We start from the raw sequence: 16,513 nt of genomic DNA, 5'->3' as shown, positions 1-16,513 counted from the left end.
GTAACAAGTTCAACTCCCGACCAGGCCAGATGTTATTGAAAGTTGGGAGTTAGTTCGGTGAGTCCATCACACTGCCAGCAGACAGGGGTCTACAGTGCAAAGCCCACATTGCCACTGATTTCCTCCTGCTTGGTAGTCTCAGCAGAAATGCTAGGACTGAATGGGCCGGGGGATGGAATTCCCCTCTCCTCAGGTTCACACTGAAGCACTGCCATGGGGAAAGCTCACACTCCAGCGGCCCTTTGCTGTATTTGGTATGTGGCTAGACAGAAGCCTTCAGTCTCCAGGGCTGTCAGTCTAGCACAGGGGTCGGCAGCCTTTCAGCAGTGCTGTGCCAAGTCTTCATTTATTCACTGTAATTTAAGGTTTCACGTGCCGGTAATACATTTTAATGTTTTTTTAGAAGGTCTCTCTCTATAAGTCTATATATTACACACCTCTACCTCGATATAACGCTGTCCTTGGGAGCCAAAAAATCTTACCGCATTATAGGTGAAACTGTGTTATACTGAACTTGCTTTGATCCACCAGAGTGCGCAGCCCCCCCCGCCCCGGAGCATTGCTTTACCGCGTTATATCCAAATTCGTGTTATATCGGGTGGCGTTATATCGACATAGCAGTGTATACCTAAACTATTGTTGTACTGTAAAATAAACAAGGTTTTCAAAATGTTTAAGAAGCTTCATTTAAAATTACATTAAAATGTTGATCTTACGCCGCTGGCCCGCTCAGGCCACTGCTGGTCTGGAGTTCTGTTCACCTAGGCTGGCAGCGGGCTGAGCAAGGCCTGTGGCCGGGACCGCGGCTGGCAAGGGTCTGGCAGCCAGAACCCCAGACTGGCAGCGGGCTGTGCGGGGCCGGCGGCCGGGACCCCAGACCGGCAGTGGGCTGAGCGGCCCCTTCTCCCTGGTTCTGGCCCATTCTCTTCCTCTCTCTGCACTGAGCTGAGGGTGGGAGTGCACTGAGCACAGGGCTGGGGGTGAAGGAGCAGGTTAGGGTGTAGGGTCTGGCCTGGAGCTAGAATGAGGGAGGGGGCTCAGGGTTGGGGCAGGAAGTTTGGGTGTGGAGCACTTACCTGGGCAGCTCCCATTTGGTGCAAGGGGTGCAGGTGGGAGTGTGTGTGTGTGTGGGGGGGAAGGGGGGCAGGAGCTCCCGTTTGGTGCTCAGGGTGGGGATGTGGGGGATGCATGGTGTGTGGAGGGGGGCTGGGTATGTAGGGGGGTGCAAGAGTCAGGGCAGAGGGCTGGGGGCATGTGAGGGGGGTGCAGGTGTCAGGGCATAGGGTGTGGGGGGCCTGGGTATGTGTGGGGGTACCAGAGTCAGGGCTGGGGTCGTGGGTGTGTGTGTGAAGGAGTCAAGCAGAGGGCTGAGTGTGTGTGAGGGGGGTGCAGTGCTTAGGGCCTGGGCCTGGGTGTGTGTGGGGCTGCAGGGCTCAGGGCAGAGGGCTGGGTGTGTGTGTGGAGGGGTCAGGGCAGAGGGCTGGGTGTGTGTGAGGGGGATACAGGGCTCAGGACAGGGGCCTGGGGGGTGTGCGGGGCACAGGGCACGAGCCTGGGGTGTGTGCAGGGCGCAAGGCTCAGGGCAGAGGGCTGGGTGTGTGTGAGGGAGTCAGGGCTCAGGGTAGGAGCCTAGGGGGTGTGCAGGGCGCAAGGCTCAGGGCAGAGGGCTGGGTGTGTGTGAGGGGGGTCAGGGCAGGGGGCTGGAGGGGATATGCCCCTATTCCACCCCCCCTTCCCTAAATCCCTGCCCCCACTTCTTCTCTGCCTCCACACGCTGACTCCACTCCTCTCCCACCCCGTCCCTCGCAAGGGCCATCAGCTGATCAGCCGGCAGGGAGGGAGAGGAGGAGGAGGGGCAGGAACTCAGCACACTGCGGGAAGAGGCAGAGGAGCTGGCAGGACCAAGCTTCTGCCCCCTGCCCTGCGGGGGAGGGGGCAGAGAAGAGCGGGCTGGGCTGGGCCGGGCCGGGCAGGATTTTTAATGGCACTCTGCTGCCAGCTGGGACTCTGGCAGGCAGCAGAGTGCCATTAAAAATCGGCTCGCATGCCGTCTTTGGCACACGTGCCATAGGTTGCCGACCCCGGTCTAGCATTTGGCCCCAGGGCTATGTTCACATGCACACGCTTGTGGCTTTTTTTAAATACCCTGACCATTTTTAAGGCATTCATTGTCATAAAGAGGAAAGCAGCATTGACACAACCACTCATCTGTGGTATCGCTGCTTACGTACACCCAACATATGTGCACTCTACGAATAGGATACATGGTGAACTTGGAACGTATGTCCAGGAGATGGAATACAATCACTTGTCAGTGATGAAGGACTTTACAGAGCACAGCCATCAATTTGCAGCATTTCTCTAGAAAAGCAACACAGTCTAGTGGCATGAGCAGAGGGCTGGAGTCCAGACGCTCTCGAGTTCTAAGCCTACCACTGACACTGACTCTTTCTGTGGCCTCAGGAAATTCACTTATCCTTCAAATCCTTCTTTAAGACTCCTCTCTGCCACGATGCCTGCAAAACCCAGCCAGTTGGTCATGGCTAGGCAGATGACAAGTTGAGACTGTTGCTCCTCCTCTCTTTCTTTCCTTTTCCTCCACCCTCAACTATAATCCATGCAACTAACACAGCTGAGCCAATGCTACACCATAGTCAATTGCCGTGTACGTTGTATTCCCTGCTCTCTGGCTGTTGGGGTCTTTAGATTGTAGGCACAATGGGGCCTCAGTCCCACTGGGAGCCTTTGAGTGCTACCACAATATAAATATTGCTACCACCCATCTGTGCCGTAGTTTCCTCACCTGTAATGTTGGAATGACTCCTATCCACCTCCCCGGGTGGAGTTTGAAGGCTTCATGTCAGAAATGTACTTTGAAAATGTTCAGCGTTATGACAGCATTACACATTACCCTTTCAATAGGCTCCTCAACATGTTTTTTGGATAATGCTCAAAGGTGTCTGTTTAACAAGGGCTCTCTCCACTATGACCCATTGAGCTTAGTACTAGGATAGCACTTTACGCCTTGAAAGCACAGGACATCAACTAATTAGCATGTAACCATTCACATCATATGAACCCACTAAAGCAGAAAATACTCATTCGGCTCTGAAATGTGGCATGCAAGATCTCAGACAAGGACCTGCGACAATGATGGTAGATCTGTTTTTAAAACAAGGTGGCTTGACTTTTTGTGCTCCTACTATTCAACCCATCTTGGATTTAACAAAGTGAGATTTTGTTGGAGGGGCATCATGCTTCAGAGTGCTTTAATAAAATAGCGCCAGCACAGAGACTGAAGAGGCAGTTATTGTGTAGGCACAGCAACTACTGTTTCATAAGGACTTTTAATGCATGGATTATATACTGTATTTTGGGGTGCGGGGATTATTGGACTCTGAAAGCTGCCATCATCACAGTGCATCATGCCAGCTCCAGACAATCATGACAAACTGCAGATTCAAACTCACGAATCAAAAGAACAGAAATCTATATTCAAACAACATGGAAAGGGATGAGCCCTCAAAATCAAGGATGTCCAGGGTTAAAGCTGGGATGCCATGGTTTGGTGCTCCACGCCCCTGGGGTTTAAAATATCTTACTCAATGCTGATGTTTCAGCGTTAACTTTCAGTTTTCCAGGGTAGGTGTCATGGGCTTAAATCAGACCCTGAGAGCTGTTTTATGAAAGGCTGTCAACCAAACTGAGATCGATGAGATCTGCACCCACTTACACGATGGCTGAATTTCTCCATAATGCAGTAATCATCAGTAAACAGGAATGATAGTTTTTGGAAGTTTGCCGTAGCGTCTGTGGATATCCTGGGATGCGGCAGCATTGTCTCAGCTGTTAGGAGTTCTCTCATTTCAGGTCAGATCCTGAGAAGTTCTGAGCAAGTTGTGATTGCTCAGCACCTCGCAGGAACGGCCCTCACTGCTCTGTTCATTCTAACAGGTAGGTAGCGAGGCACATGGTTTAATCGTATATTGCAAAGGTAATCAGGTAAAAAAGGCAACATACACCTTCACTGGGCTGGGGCTGGATCGGGCTGAGGAAACAGTTCTCCTGCCATCAGATCCTGCTGGCTCCTGACGGAACATTCCTATGGAAATTCTCTCATTCCGACAGGATTTCTAGACTTACACTGAAAAGTATGGTACATGCTAGGTATTTTCCTTCCCAATTAAGATTATCTCTCATTTTTCTCCTTCTTTACTGGAGTGAGCTGTATGTGGAAGCAGGCTCTCAAGCCAAATGCCCCAGGTGGTAAATAGATGTGAAGGACAGATGAAAGATATGGCTCCTGTTATTGCAGTGGGGTAAGGCACAGGACAGTGACTCAGGACACACGAGTTTTGTTTCCAGCTTTGCTACTGAATCACTATGTGACCTTGAGTAAGTCACATAACCTCTCTCTGCCTCAGTTTCCCACCTCTATGAGAATCACAATACCTACTTTGCAAAGTGCTTTGAGATCTACAGATGACAAGTCTTGCAGACGTGTTCAGTACTAGTCATAAATCCAATACCATTATTCCTCCACAGACACCTGCTGCTGTACAGGGGAAAGATGTTTTGACAGCCATAAACACTTAAAAAAACCCAAGGATTCAAGCACAATCCATTTTTTGAAATACTTGGTGAAATAACGAAGCCGACTAAGTGGGTCTCACTTTGGTGGGTACGTTGCTGAAAACAGGCAGCAGAGGGGAGACTGAGCTGAGATTTTAGACAACTCCCTAGCTCACCCTTGCTTCCCAGGGCTGCAGATTCCTGCTTATACAGTAAGGTGCCATTGCTTTCTGACACCTCTTAGGAAATGTGGTTGTAGGGGAATTCCTAAAAAGAATAGGTGACGGTAGATACATAGGGATAACGAAAAGAAAATGCAAATAATAGTCGCCCCACCACTGGGGGAAAATGTACCAATGAAACTCCTTTTAGGATGACATTTTAGCCTCAGAAAAAAAAATCCAGACTTTAGAAGATTCTCTGAATTATAAATAATGTTGCCACTTCATCTCTATGCTGTAGCCTTCCTTCAGCTTCCCATAATTAAAGGATGGGGATTGAGAGACACTACCACGGAAGATAAAAGCACCATCAGAATTCCCACCACTGCCGGATTCATTAGCAAGTCAACCTAACTGACAAGTCTGTTACTTGAAAATTGCAGATTTCTCTCCCTCTCTGGTTGTGACATGGCGACTGCGGCAGAGAGCCGTTAGCGCCAGGGCTCTGCATGCCTGGAGTTACAGCGCTAATAGGAGGGGAGGAGACTGTGCTGGCCTGCATGCGTACAGGTGCAGATCAGTTGGGCGGTGTCTTGATGGCTGGAAGGAATTGTGCGTGCCGAGAGGATCTGCTGCAACGGGGAAAGGGATGTTCACAGGACACATGGGAAGAAGCAAGCGGTTATCGACGCTCAAGACAGCAGACGAGTAATAGAGAGGGCCCAAGTCGGCTCCCTCTGTCAGTCTCTCAGCATGTTATAACCATTCAGATGATCATCAGCACCAAGGCCAGCTAGCAATCTGCCTTCTCCCTCCTCAATGCCTCCTCTTTCTCTGTCTCCCTCTCTCATGTCCATGCAGACCCTTATACCTTCTTGGAGACAGTACAGGCTAGTGGACGAAGCGTGAGACAGGGGAAAACAGGACAACTTGGTTCTATTCCTAGCTCTTCCACTGGCTTGCTGAGTGGCCTCTGGCAAGTCGCATCTCTTCTCTGCCTTTCTCCTCTCACAGGCAGGTTGTGGGGATTAACACTGGCTCAGTGCTTTGAAAATGCAAAGTGCTGTGTAAGTGCTAAGTATTGTCATTATCTTCTACAGCAAACGACCTCCTTCTCTTTATTCCAATCCCTCCTTAAAACACACTCCCTCCTGAAAAGCAATTCAGTGATGAACCTTCAGAGTGATCTGCAGCGCTCTGACACTGCATCCTCAAGCTGCATAGCATGTGTATCTCAATGCTACTGTCTGAGTCTGAGCCAGATTGTAAGAGATCTGGGAAGAGGAGGCCCAATTCTGTTCCCAGTGTAAATCCAGAGTCACCCCACGGAGGTCAGTGGAGAGATCGAGGATTGACACCAGTGATAGCTGAGATCAGAACCTGGTGGGGTGTTTTTATGTTTGCACAGCGTCGAGCATGTTGATTGTCTACAATAAAAAAAGAACAAGCCTGATCCCCAATGGGCAATCTGAAGGCGTCGGGGAAAGGAAAGGGGAATGAGGAGGAAAAGAAGGTTATAAGGGAAAGGAAGGACAGAAATCAGAAGGAGAGAAAACAGTATCAAAGCATGAAAAGGAGAAGGAAAAACCTGGGAGGAAGTTTAAAGACCAAGAGAGGGATGGCTCAGAGCTAGGCCAAAGCACTTGGGCTATGTTCAGGAATGCCTGCCATTCCGCAATCCATGCCCACACGTCCGTTGCGGGCCCATCCACCCACCAGGAATGGGAAATTAAAACCATCCCTTCCGACTACAGCAAAAAGCAACCGAAAAATAAGACGACAGTTCAAACTGGAGAGAGCTGAGGATTAAGGCTAAGAGCCCCGAGATGAGGGAGGATGCACAGGGGGGCGAGGCAGCCATGTGGCTTGCTTTGTGTATGAAATCCTCATTAGAGGCCTGTAAGGACATGAAAGCGGCTTTCCTGTTTCCGGTCCCCAGCGCCCCCAGGGGACCCTTACGGCTGGTTATCTGCTTTCACTGTCAGAGAAGGAAGTGCAGATTGAGGCTGTACACTAACGGCAGGGTTTTATGTGGTTACAGGGAAAAAAGGAGATCACACAGCATGTGTGCAAGCCAAGCTGGGGAGGCAGAGACTAAGCCGTGCAACTGATATTTTGGGGGACTCTGGCCAGCTGATCAGGAGAGACCAGGGCTCTGCTCTGATGGAGCTATTTCTCCAGAGAGTGGATCTCTGTGCTAAGGATAGGCAGCAGGGATTTTAGATGCTCACTCCCGGTTTTTCAGCCCTTATGGAAACCAGCCAGAGGACTCACTTGCATGCTGATTTAATTTAGTTGATACATCAGTCTGTGGTGGGAGGCATTCTACTTATGGGAATCTGAGTTCTCCTGACATTAAGACCAAGCACAAACTGGCCACACATGGAGATAGCATCACCTGCACCACCTTTGCCAAAGCACCTTAGTCTTGGCCTATATTACTCCCTAATATTCTAGTTCTGACCCCTCCCTACACAGTTCTGGCAATGCACCTCCCTCCTACCTGGCAACCCCCTTGCTATTCCAACCCAGGGGCCCACACAGCCCAACTCTGATCTGCAGCCTTTTCTATTATTCTAGTCCTATCCTCATCCCCAGCTCTGCCAATTCACCGCAGTCCTGGGACCAGTACAAATTCTAACAGAGCACTTCAGTCCTGAACTGCAGCTATTCTCGAGTCTCAGGGCAGAGAGCCGATTGTGCCAAGTTCCTTCACAGTCTGGCCACCATATAACTCATGCAAAACTAGTAAGCGCATGCACCAGCAACTGTTTTGGAGGAGAGTTCCCCAGGATCCCCTCATTCTATTCAGTATCTCGGTGACCTTCTCCCCTGCAGCTCCCTCCTGACCATTTGAAAACACTTTTTCTATCATCTGGGAAATAAACTGCATATCAATAGAAGCTGTTTATAGCCACTGCTGGCATGGGATCTCTGGATCCCTTCACACCAGTGTGGTACAAACCACATGGCTGACACATTCACTATGACAGCAGAATCCTGATTCTCCAAACCACCTGGGTGACACCAATTATTATTGTTATTTGCTTGCAGTTGCACCTACAACAGGAGGGGAGCCTTTCAGACACACAGGAAAGAGAAGACTGCTGCCCAAAGGAGCCCACAGTCTCAGACAGACAAGTAGACAGATGTCAGGGATAGGCAATATTTGGGCTAAGATAAGGGCGAGTTTGATAGATTGGGAATTTAGGCTCTGAGGGAAGCCCTCATTAATCAGTAACACTCAGGTAGCTTGACAAACAGGGTGGTTCAAATCATCAGTCTGTTAAATCAAGATCCCCTTGCAATTAACATCAGATCAGAATCCACAGTTCCAAATGCAAAAGGCATTAAAGTCAATGAATCTTCAAACCTCCTGGCTTATTTAAACTGTTTCCTGCCCTAAATACTGACACATAGGATGTAATATCAACATGAAAGCACACAGTCCATCACCAACCCCAAGTCCAGCCAACGCACTTCAGCCCTCACCCAAGGGACAAGAGGAGCCAGGCTGAAGAACGGGAAGTTACAGAGTGCAGAAAAAAGCATCTGTTTTTTCACTGAGCTGATCTGGTGTGAATTTACACAAGCAGTTCCCAAGTGAAGGCCTGACCTCTCCAGCCACCCGATCTCTTTGCCCAACCCACACCTTAAACCCATGTCATATTCTAGCTAGAGCTTTGCTAACTCCGTGAAATTAAATGAGTGATTTCCAGCTATGAGTTTGTTACAGTTGCAAAAGGAAGTGACTGCATGATCCTAACTCTGCCATAAGCAGGGAGATCTGGATGATAGAACCACCCCTTGAGATGGTTACTCTTAATGTGGCTGATAGAAACCTCATATCGCTGAACTACAGAATGGAGATTTTATGACACATGTGCCTCTGATTATAATATATTACCATTAATATAATGCCTGCTTTCTACTTATCTGTGTCTTTGGCTAATAAACTATAGAAGACCACCAGTGAAGAAGTAATAAAGCACAGCTGTTGAATCAAAGCCTGTTTCTAGGTCAAAGCGAGTTTGGGAGAGGCTGAGGAGAATGGGCTCTACCAGGGGAAACAATACCGAACTGAAACGAGAAGAGGATCCTCCAGGCAGCTTTAATTAATCTTTAGTTTTTATCCCAGAAACGTTACTGGAGTTCTCGGCAAGCAGGCCAAGAAGAGGACGCAAGTCTGCATTTCCATAGTGCATCTCATTATTATCCAAATGGACACCCCAGGCTCTTTACAAATTGTATCAACTGTAGGAATTACATATGCACGTACCTGCACTCGTGCATACTTAGGGACAGGGAGAGGAGACAAGTCATTCTTGGTCACCAATGAAATGCAGCCACCACAGTCATGAAACAAGAGCCGTTTTAGAACATACTGCAACAGTGCTTAAGTGACAAGGGCAGGAAATGAAAAATGTCACATCCAAGTAAGGGGAAATGTAAGGAGACAGAAACAAATCACCAGAGCTGGAATATGTAGTCAGGACACTGGGGTAAACAACCGTAAATCCTACAAAAGTGCCTCCATGACAAGTGGTCAGGAATGGCGTTTTACAGCTCATCACCACACAGAGCTCACCACCACAGCCCTGGGGGCCAAAAGGAGAACATCAGCTGAATCTGCTTTCAGTGCGATTCTGGAATTTCTCTAGACTTCTTGCACCCAAACAGTGACTTGGCCTGAATCTGCTCAGCCTGAAAGCTGGCTACCTCAGAACTCAAGGTGGGATGGAAGGGATCTTTCTTATATGGATACATGATTATTATTATTTGCAGTACTGTTGCGCCTAGGAGCCCCAGCCAGGGACCAGGACCCTGCTGTGCTAGGTGCTGTACACAGAACAAAAAGACAGTCACATGGAAACCACCTGGCTAGTTTAAGCTAAGATCTATTTCTTGACAATTAAATGAGACAGTTTTAATAGAATGCCAGAAGATAAAGGTGCTGTATCTTTCATGCTGAGGACTATCTACCTAATAAGCAACACAATTCCACCATCGGAGGCTTGTTTTTTTTAATAAACAAGAATATCTGGTTATAGGGTAAACCACAAAAGCAAAACTCAAGTCAGCATGCCCCACCACCGCCCCAATAAAAATCCAGGGCAGCCCTATGCGCAGAGTGGTATATGTTGGTTTACTTTCAGACTTGGGATTAAACAACAACAAGCAAAAAAACAACCACCACCAAAACCTCAGTTGTCAAATGTAAACTAAAATTGTTATTCAGCAATTTGCATCACTTACTGTCTTATTAAAGTCAAATGATTTTCGTTTCTCTCTCTCTCTCTCTGTTCTTGTAATAAAATAAAGAATCTAGGGATTTTTGAAGACATTTTGCTGCACTAAATGAAATTCTCCTTTAATGTTTAAGGGTATAGTCTTACTTACAACTCCTGCCAACACTGGTGGGACTCGCACAGAAATTAACATTTAAGAGTTCCATGGATGACAAGATCCCTACAGAGATGATGCATCAGTGGGTTATGACACACTGTAAGACACAAGGTAACTTCTTGCCATTAACAAAGTGTGGCGGGAATGCAGTGATCCTAAAACAGGGGAGGTGGTAATTCTCAATGTAAAGAAACCAAAATGTCAAGTGACTGCGGACCAGCGAGTTCAGCCTCTTATCTTGGACTGATTGAAGCCAATGGAAATTCTGGCATTGACTTTAGTGCAGGATCAGGCCCTAAAGAAACAAATAACTCCTAGGAAGCCCAGCTTTTTAATGTAAGCTCTACAGCTCATGGAAAGAAACAACACCAAATTCAACCCCCTCCCAGGGCAGCAGAGGGTCAGATGACTCATGGTCTGATCCTCATGGGATCCTTTCCCCCCCATGAAGGAAATTGTCTATAGAAAATAAGTCAGTGGGTGGCTTCTATGCCAATGGATTCATTATTAAACCCCTGCCTCCATGGTGAGCACCAAACACTGACAGTGCCAAAATCCACTTGCTCTGCTAAGGTTTGATGGGCTGCTTTTGTGGAGCTTCACAGACTCAGGCCTGGTCCACACTAGGACTTTAATTCGAATTTAGCAGCGTTAATTCGAATTAACCGTGCACCCGTACACACCACGAAGCTATTTAATTCGACATAGAGGGCTCTTTAGTTTGACTTCTGTACTCCTCCCCAACGAGGGGAGTAGTGCTAAATTCGACATGGCCATGTCGAATTAGGCTAGGTGTGGACAGAAATCGACCTTAGTAGCTCCAGGAGCTATCCCACACTGCACCACTCTGTTGACGCTCTGGACAGCAGTCCGAGCTCGGATGCTCTGACCAGCCACACAGGAAAAGCCCCGGGAAAATTTGAATTCCTTTTCCTGTCTGGCCAGTTTGAATCTCATTTCCTGGTTGGACATCGGGACGAGCTCAGCAGCACCGGCAATGATGCAGGGCTCTCCAGCAGAGGAGTCCATGCAATCTCTGAATAGAAAGAGGGCCCCAGCATGGACTGACCGGGAAGTCTTGGATCTGATCGGTGTGTGGGGCGAGGAGTCTGTGCTTTCGGAGCTGCGCTCCAAAAAACGGAATGCGAAGACCTACGAGAAGGTCTCCAAAGCCATGAGAGACAGAGGATACAGCCGGGATGCAATGCAGTGCCGCGTGAAAATCGAGGACCTGAGACAAGGCAAAAGGAAGACCAAAGCGGCAAATGGACGCTCCGGAGCCTGCCACCACTGCCCCACCAGTGACCGTGGACTCTGACTATGGGATAGTGTCGACGGCCGGCGCGAGGGGCCGTGAAAACTGTCACTGCACCCCAGCAGAGAGCTCAATTACCCAAAAGCTCTCAGTCCATAAATTTTGAAAAGTCCCTACCTTTCTGGCTCACCCAAGCCCAAATCCCAGTTTCATCCCCCAATTGTGTTGTTGAGTATTAAAAGTAGTTTGCTGTTAATTACTGTTTCCGCCATGTTTCTTTGCAGAAGACTTTGTGTGAAGGGGGGGGGGGGGGGGGTTGTAATTGCGTAGGACATTCACCATTACCAGGGTACAGACACGGGGGAAGGATCAGCAGCAGGTCACACACACAGTGCAGTCAGTAGGCACCCTGGTCGGTATGGGAGGTGGTTTCCAGGTTCTGTGTGGGTTGGGGGGGGACGTGACTTTGTAGCAGGGGAGGGCGGTTACAGATCTTATACAGCGGTCCTTGTCCTGGACCGCAGAGTCACGCAGCAGAGGAATCTGTATCCGTCCTCCTCCGCCACAAGGTCACATAGCCCCCGCACACAGAATCCCAAAAAGGAGGGATGGCAGGCTCCGTTGAAACAACCAGTCCGGCACTGCGGACCGCTCTAGGAGCAGAAGCCTGTCATTCCTCGAGTTTAGAGGCGGTCTTTACATCACCGCACACCCTACCCAGCACAGTCTGCGTCCCAGTTTCAACCCTTTAACGCAAAGTCATTAATAAAGAAACCTTTGTAAAGTTACAGTGGAACATGTATTTTATTTTTACACGTGTGTTGGAAGTGGGGGAAACGGGGTGAACGGGGTATGTAACTGCAGAGGATAGTCAACAGTAACTGGGTAAAGAAACAGGGGCAGGTTCAGCTTCTCTGTAAAGAAACTGAACAGTCACAGGTCATGCTGCTCGCTGGTACTTGAAGAATTCCTTGTCGCTGTCCAAGGCGCCTGTATAGGGCTTCATGAGCCAGGGCATTAGCGGGTAGGCTGGGTCCCCGAGGATCACTATAGGCATCTGCACATCCCCAACAGTTATTTTGTGGTCCGGGAAGAAACTACCTTCCTGCAGGTGTCTAAACAGACCACAGTTCCTGAAAACACGCGCGTCATGAACCTTGCCTGGCCACCCAATGTTGATGTTGGTAAAACGTTCCCTATGCTCCACCAGTGCTTGCAGCACCATTGAAAAGTAGCCCGATTTCTCAGCAGCTGACTGTGGAAGAGGTGGACGATAAGGTGCGAGGAGGTGAAAACGGCCATAACTGCAGCGGGCTCCATGATCGCAGTGCTGTGGCGTCCGCACTGTCACTGACCAGAAAAGTGCACGAACACATTGCCCGCAGGTGCTTTCGGGGAGGGAGGGAGGGCGTGATTGACGGTTCAATGACGACAGTTACCCAAAACCACCCTCGACACATTTTTTCCCCCAGCAGGCATTGGGGGCTCTACCCAGCATTCCAATGGGCAGCGGGGACTGCGGGAACTGTGGGATAGCTTCCCACAGTGCACCGCTTCCAAAGTCGATGCTGGCCCCATTAGTGTGGACTCACAAAGTCGAATTAGTGTCCTTAGTGTGGATACACAAATTCGACTTTGTAAGGTCGATTCCACAAATTCGACTTAAGTTGATTCGAACTACTCTTGTAGTGTAGACATACCCTCAGTTCCCTCAAGGCTTTTATCTGACTGTGATACATCATACCATGTATATTTCTGTGTGAGGTCTTTACTTCCTAGCTTCTCCTTGAACAAATTTCAGGGACACTGGAGGGTCAAATCTGGCCCAAAATTTAGGTGTTGAAAAAATGCCTTTAACTAAAATTAAGAGGAACAAAATATTTCTGAAAATTCCCTTTTTTAAATTTCCAAAGGAAACATTCACCTCTAGCATCTGTAGCCCCAAAGCAGCAGCAATGCATTAGACTGCATTGCAACTTCCTAAGGACCAGAGGCTGAAACGGATTAGAAATCAAATGAAACTGACTAGTCCATTTTCCTCCTTCAAGCCAAGCAAAATGTAGCAAGTAACCAACAGCATATGTGGAGATAGACTGGATGTTTTAAGTGCTTTCAAGTTTTTAATAACTTCAGGTGTTTTGTGAAACACAGTTAAGTGCATCTGGCAAACTGAAGTACAAGATCAGGAACTAAGAGATTCGAGCTATTTTCCAGCTGTGCCACACGCTAACAGCCTGGACTTGGTCAAATCACTTAACCTCTCTGTGCCTCGGTCTTCTCACTGTAAAATAGGGACAATACCTTCTTGGATGGAGGCTGTGAAAGATTATTTGCTTTTGGAAGGATTATAATTTTAAACCTGACACTGTCTCTTTAAATGATGTACGTCTCTAAGGAACATGACTACTGAGAGCATTTGATTCTGCTCATAGGAAAATGCTGCTACTTACTTTTTCAAGGGCTCTATCACCGTCTTTTGGATTTGGTTCACCTATTGGAAGAAAAGAGATTGTTACAAACAAATTATTGAAGAAGCCTGTTTGAACTAAGTTATACATTTGTGCAGCGTCTTCCACACCAGGGCTCAGGCCTCGAGGTGCTACCAGAGTACAAATTAACATCATCATCTTCATCAAATCCTCACCCCACAACCTCCTGTGCTCTGGAGCTGAAAAGAAGTTTTAAGTGCAACTGGCAGCACTCGGACACAACTCTGGTCCTGTGCTCCCAAACCAGCAAAGACAGGACGTGCTGTGAGGGCAGCGAACTTGGTCCTCCGTGGAGTGGGGATGAGAGAAAGCAGCTCATGTTACTCTATAGAACTCTCTCTAGTCGGTTTAAGGACTAGCCCTGATTGGCTCCAGGTGGAGGCACATGCATCTATTCTCTTCTGAAGTATCCCAGGATATGATAAATTAATCTGGGCGCCCTCCTAGGGGGAGAGAAGAAAGGGAAGGGGTAAGGGAGAGTTCACCTATATGGAGCAGACACACACACACAGAGCACATGTTCCCATCCCCTCCTCCTCCCCACTTCAGTAAAACCCACACACACCTTCTCTTGGTTGAAAGAGTCCATTCTCTTCATGGCAGTGTCCAGGGCTGTTACCATCGCCAGGAAATTGGGGTCTTGCTCGCAGAGTGGGTTGGACAGCAGGTCTGAAGAGATTTTCACAGCTGATTTCGACATGGCTGCAGTACGATGGGACCCAAGAGCATGTAAAAGAAGAAGAGAAGGTCCATCAGTGACACAGAGTTGCACAACAGGACAGGCACTTGCAAAATAATCCAGGTTTGCTGGAACTAATTCATTATCCCGGTTCTACAAAAAACAGTCTGGGACACAAACCTAAATCTTCAGCCACTAAGGCACTTAGTTCAGCACCTAAACTTTCCAGGGACACAAGTTGGAGGCTGAGAAGATAAAGAGAGAGGTACTGATTTTTTCATGTAAACACTGAGAGAATAGTTGTTAATACAGGTTAAATGTGGACCATTTAAATGTAAGATGCGATGCTGCCAGAAATAATACCAAACTAACAAAAGCATAACTTTCTTTTAAAAATAATGTAGAAAGCTTTTTTGACATTTTTGTATACATCTGCTTTTTTTTTTAACAGACTATTAAGCATTGCTCTGTCTCATTGTAGCTCCTCCACAATGAGAAAAAGCACAGTCCATTAAGTCTTCCAAAAAAACTTTACAAAGATACATATTTTAAGTGGATTTAGTGCTGGGGGAAAGGGGCCAGACTGACAGGGCTGGAGAAGGAAGATCTTTATTCGCCTGTAAAACAGGTACAGCATGAGCAGTAGTAGTGCAAGTTTGTCACCAATGAGCCTGAGTTTTCTTCCAGAGGGAACCATTTCCCAGCAATGGGTCCTCAGCACACCCCTCCACCTCTCTGCTGAGACTGCCAACAAGAGGGCCAGCTGCTGTGGCAGTTGTGAACTGGCCACTTGGCCACCAGAGAGTCACAGAATTTAAGGCTAGAAGGGACCCCCGGGACCACCACTGAACTCAGATTTCAGCAACTTTCATTTCATCAAGCCCCTTTCGCTTTCTTTTAGATTTACAAGCATCTCTTCTTTTCTATCCAATCAACTGGCCTCATTTTTCAATGAAGAAAATTCAGGACAAAGACCCTGCAGCGAGTCCTCCCCACACACAACACTGTAGAAGGATAAGATGCGAGATCAATGAAGAGTTCGTACAGCAACAGGCTGAACGACGTTCACAGTAAATAAGTGGAATATAATGTAGGAAGATGAATAAAACAGAAGAGCCAATATGTAAGTAAAAACAGCACCGCTATCCAGAAATCTCTCTCTTTTTTCCCGGTAACGTTGCTATAAGTTATTCCAGTTAAGGATCTGAAAGCCAGACTCTTTTGTACAGTAGCTCAGAGGAGCTTTTTAAAGACTATCACTGTACAAACTTTTCATGTCTGAATTAAAGTCATCCTCAATGATGGGGCTTAAGATCACAAATCAAGAGATTAAATGCTCTGATTTAAAGGTTATGCACAATTATACAGAAAGCTCAGAATTCATGTTCCAATGGCTGGAAAGCTCAGTCCAGAATGAGACACTCACTATGGAATAACAAAGCTACTGTATCGGACTATTATTCAAACATTAAGGGTTTAAACATTTAAACCTTTAGGCAGATGGGACAGAAACCTCATATGAGACCACATCTGAGGAAGGATTTGTACCAAATTAATGATCTGGAGGATGGCATGGACTGCACTCTCAGCAAGTTTGCAGATGACACTAAACTGGGAGGAGTGGTAGATACGCTGAAGGGAAGGGATAGGATACAGAGGGACTTAGACAAATTAGAGGACTGGGCCAAAAGAAACCTGATGAGGTTCAACAAGCACAAGTGCAGAGTCCTGCACTTAGGACGGAAGAATCCCATTCACTGTTACAGACTAGGGACCGAATGGCTAGGCAGCAGTTCTGTAGAAAAGGACCTAGGTGTTACAGTGGACGAGAAGCTGGATATGAGTTGACAGTGTGCCCTTGTTGCCAAGAAGGCTAACGGCATTTTGGGCTGTATAAGTAGGGACATTGCCAGCAGATCGAGGGACGTGATCATTTCCCTCTATCTGACAT

The 16,513-nt window shown here is 47.7% G+C and overlaps 1 protein-coding gene across 4 annotated transcripts in view; it reads right to left on the bottom strand.

Annotated features, from left to right (window-relative positions):
- The window catches only part of BIN3 (bridging integrator 3), a 79,019-nt gene that overhangs the window by 15,141 nt on the left and 47,365 nt on the right, over positions 1 to 16,513 (bottom strand). For all 4 annotated transcript variants that reach the window (XM_039521620.1, XM_039521622.1, XM_039521623.1 and 1 more), the window contains 2 exons: positions 14,449 to 14,585; positions 13,845 to 13,885 (listed from right to left, as the gene is read on the bottom strand). In XM_039521620.1, coding sequence (XP_039377554.1) covers positions 13,845 to 13,885; positions 14,449 to 14,585 — 178 coding nt within the window. The remainder of the gene's footprint in view (positions 1 to 13,844; positions 13,886 to 14,448; positions 14,586 to 16,513) is intronic.

This window comes from Mauremys reevesii, linkage group 2 (genome assembly GCF_016161935.1).
Source record: "Mauremys reevesii isolate NIE-2019 linkage group 2, ASM1616193v1, whole genome shotgun sequence".
In the NCBI taxonomy this organism is placed as follows: domain Eukaryota; kingdom Metazoa; phylum Chordata; order Testudines; family Geoemydidae; genus Mauremys; species Mauremys reevesii.
This window is presented reverse-complemented; position numbering and strand designations above follow the sequence as displayed.